Genomic DNA, 1812 nt, shown 5'->3' with positions numbered 1-1812 from the left:
AGGAGATTCCCAACCCTCTCATTGCAGTTTTAAATGCCCAGACATTTATGGAGAGCAGTGCCCCCAAATTTGGGCAGCAGATACTGCTAGAAGCGGCCTAAGCCAACAGACACCAGCATTGGGGAGGAGTGTCTGTAGCAATTACTGTATTCTGCAGAGTCCAGTCTGACTGACCCCCCCCAAACTTCTCCCCACACCTATTCCAAACCTCCCAGTGGTGCTACCAGAGGTCACACCCCTTGAACTGTGGCCTCCCTGCTGCGCACACATGAAGGGCCAACACCCTATGAACCATGTAAGCCTCATAGAAGCAAGACTCTGCACCTGAGCAGTGAAGTGGGCTGCTGCTACTGGGGGGTCACTCCTGGAGTTGCCAGCTACATGGCCTCGTCTCAGGTTCTTGACTGCAATGTTCTTTATGTTGAAGCCCACATTGTAACCAGGAAAAGCCACCTGCAGTGGCTCATGGTGCATTTCAATGGTTCTGACCTCTGCCGAGAGGTTTGCAGGGGCAAAGGAGATGTTCATGCCCGGCTTGAGGATGCCTGTCTCTATCTTCCCCACCGGTACAGTGCCAATTCCTGTGAGGAGACAGGGGAAGAGTAAGTCAGAGCTGATTGTGGAAAGCCCGAAACCAGCACAGCAAGCAGACCAGTTAGTTTGAGGGAGGGTGGAGTATCCTGGCGAGGATGATGGAGGAGGGAGAGTCCCCTCAGAAGTGTTTCCTTCATGAAGTTGAGCCTTCACTAACCAAGGCCAGAATAGCCAAGAGACCAGCACCCAGTATGCTTTATGTATGATTTGGGCCCTGCCCCCAGACGGCCAGTCAATCACCTCAGAGACCACCATACAGAACCCAACTGTAGATCAGCATATCCCAGGGCCCCATTCCAGCTTGGACTGACCTCCGATCTTGTAGACATCCTGCAGAGGCACCCTCAGGGGTTTGTTACTGGGCCGCACAGGAGGCAGGAGAGAATCTAGCGCTTCCAGGAGTGTCTGCCCCTTCCCAAAGCCTTCCTTCCGTTTGACCTTCCAACCTTTGAACCACGGCATCTGCAGGGGGTAGAGGGAAGCCAAGAAGATGCTTGGCAGCCTTTGGATACAGGAAATGCAACCTGGGGCTGGGACCTGAGGTCTGGCTGTTAGCCCCAGCGGGTGGGGCTGTTCCCCCTGGACTCACCCTAAAGGGTGCCCGTAGGCCGGTCCCTTCCCCCCATGGCTGCAGCACTCAGCACTTTGCCTTGCCATCCACACCTCCAACTGCATGGCACCTTTGGCCCAGGAGGCAGAGCCCATCTCCTTCCCTCCCACTGGGCATGGCAGAGGGCCCAGAGCTCTGCTGGAAGGGAGCAGCCCCTCCAGGGAACTGAGCTCCACATGGGTCCCTCCCACCAGCAGCTGCCCTGGGCACCCCCACCCCATGCCCGGATGGATCCCCCACCTTGGGGCTGGGCAGGGTGACGTTCTCGCCGGCCCAGCCGGACACCGGCACGCAGGGCACCGCGGCCGGGCTGTAGCCGATCCTGCGCAGGTAGAGGCTGACGCCCCGCACCACCTCCTCGAAGCGCCGCTGGCTGTAGGGCGGCTCGGTCAGGTCCATCTTGTTGACGCAGAGCAGCAGCTGCTTGACGCCCAGGGTATAGGCCAGCAGGGCGTGCTCGCGGGTCTGCCCCTGCCGGGACACGCCAGCCTCGAACTCCCCGGGCGCGGCCGAGACCATCAGCACCGCGGCGTCCGCCTGGGGCAGAGAGGGGCCGTGTGAGGATCGGGGCCGCTCCGTGCGCCCAGGGGGCTGCGCAACCTACCCAG

General features: G+C 59.8%; 1 protein-coding gene across 1 annotated transcript; it reads right to left on the bottom strand.

The window, feature by feature from the left end:
• Window positions 1-324: 324 nt before the first annotated feature.
• LOC113405514 (elongation factor 1-alpha-like) lies at window positions 325-1738 on the bottom strand (the record flags this gene model as incomplete). Its single annotated transcript, XM_026646737.1, has 3 exons — window positions 1445-1738; window positions 906-1056; window positions 325-581 (listed from the first exon to the last, which is right to left on the bottom strand). Coding segments are annotated over exons 1-3 (687 nt in total), but the record flags the coding sequence as incomplete, so codon positions are not given.
• Between the last annotated feature and the right edge of the window lie 74 nt (window positions 1739-1812).

This window comes from Terrapene carolina, unplaced genomic scaffold (genome assembly GCF_002925995.2).
Source record: "Terrapene carolina triunguis isolate 2854851 unplaced genomic scaffold, T_m_triunguis-2.0 Scaffold40747, whole genome shotgun sequence".
NCBI classification, from domain to species: Eukaryota; Metazoa; Chordata; order Testudines; family Emydidae; genus Terrapene; species Terrapene triunguis.
Note: the sequence above shows the minus strand (reverse complement) of the source record. Positions and strands in the feature narration are given on the sequence as shown.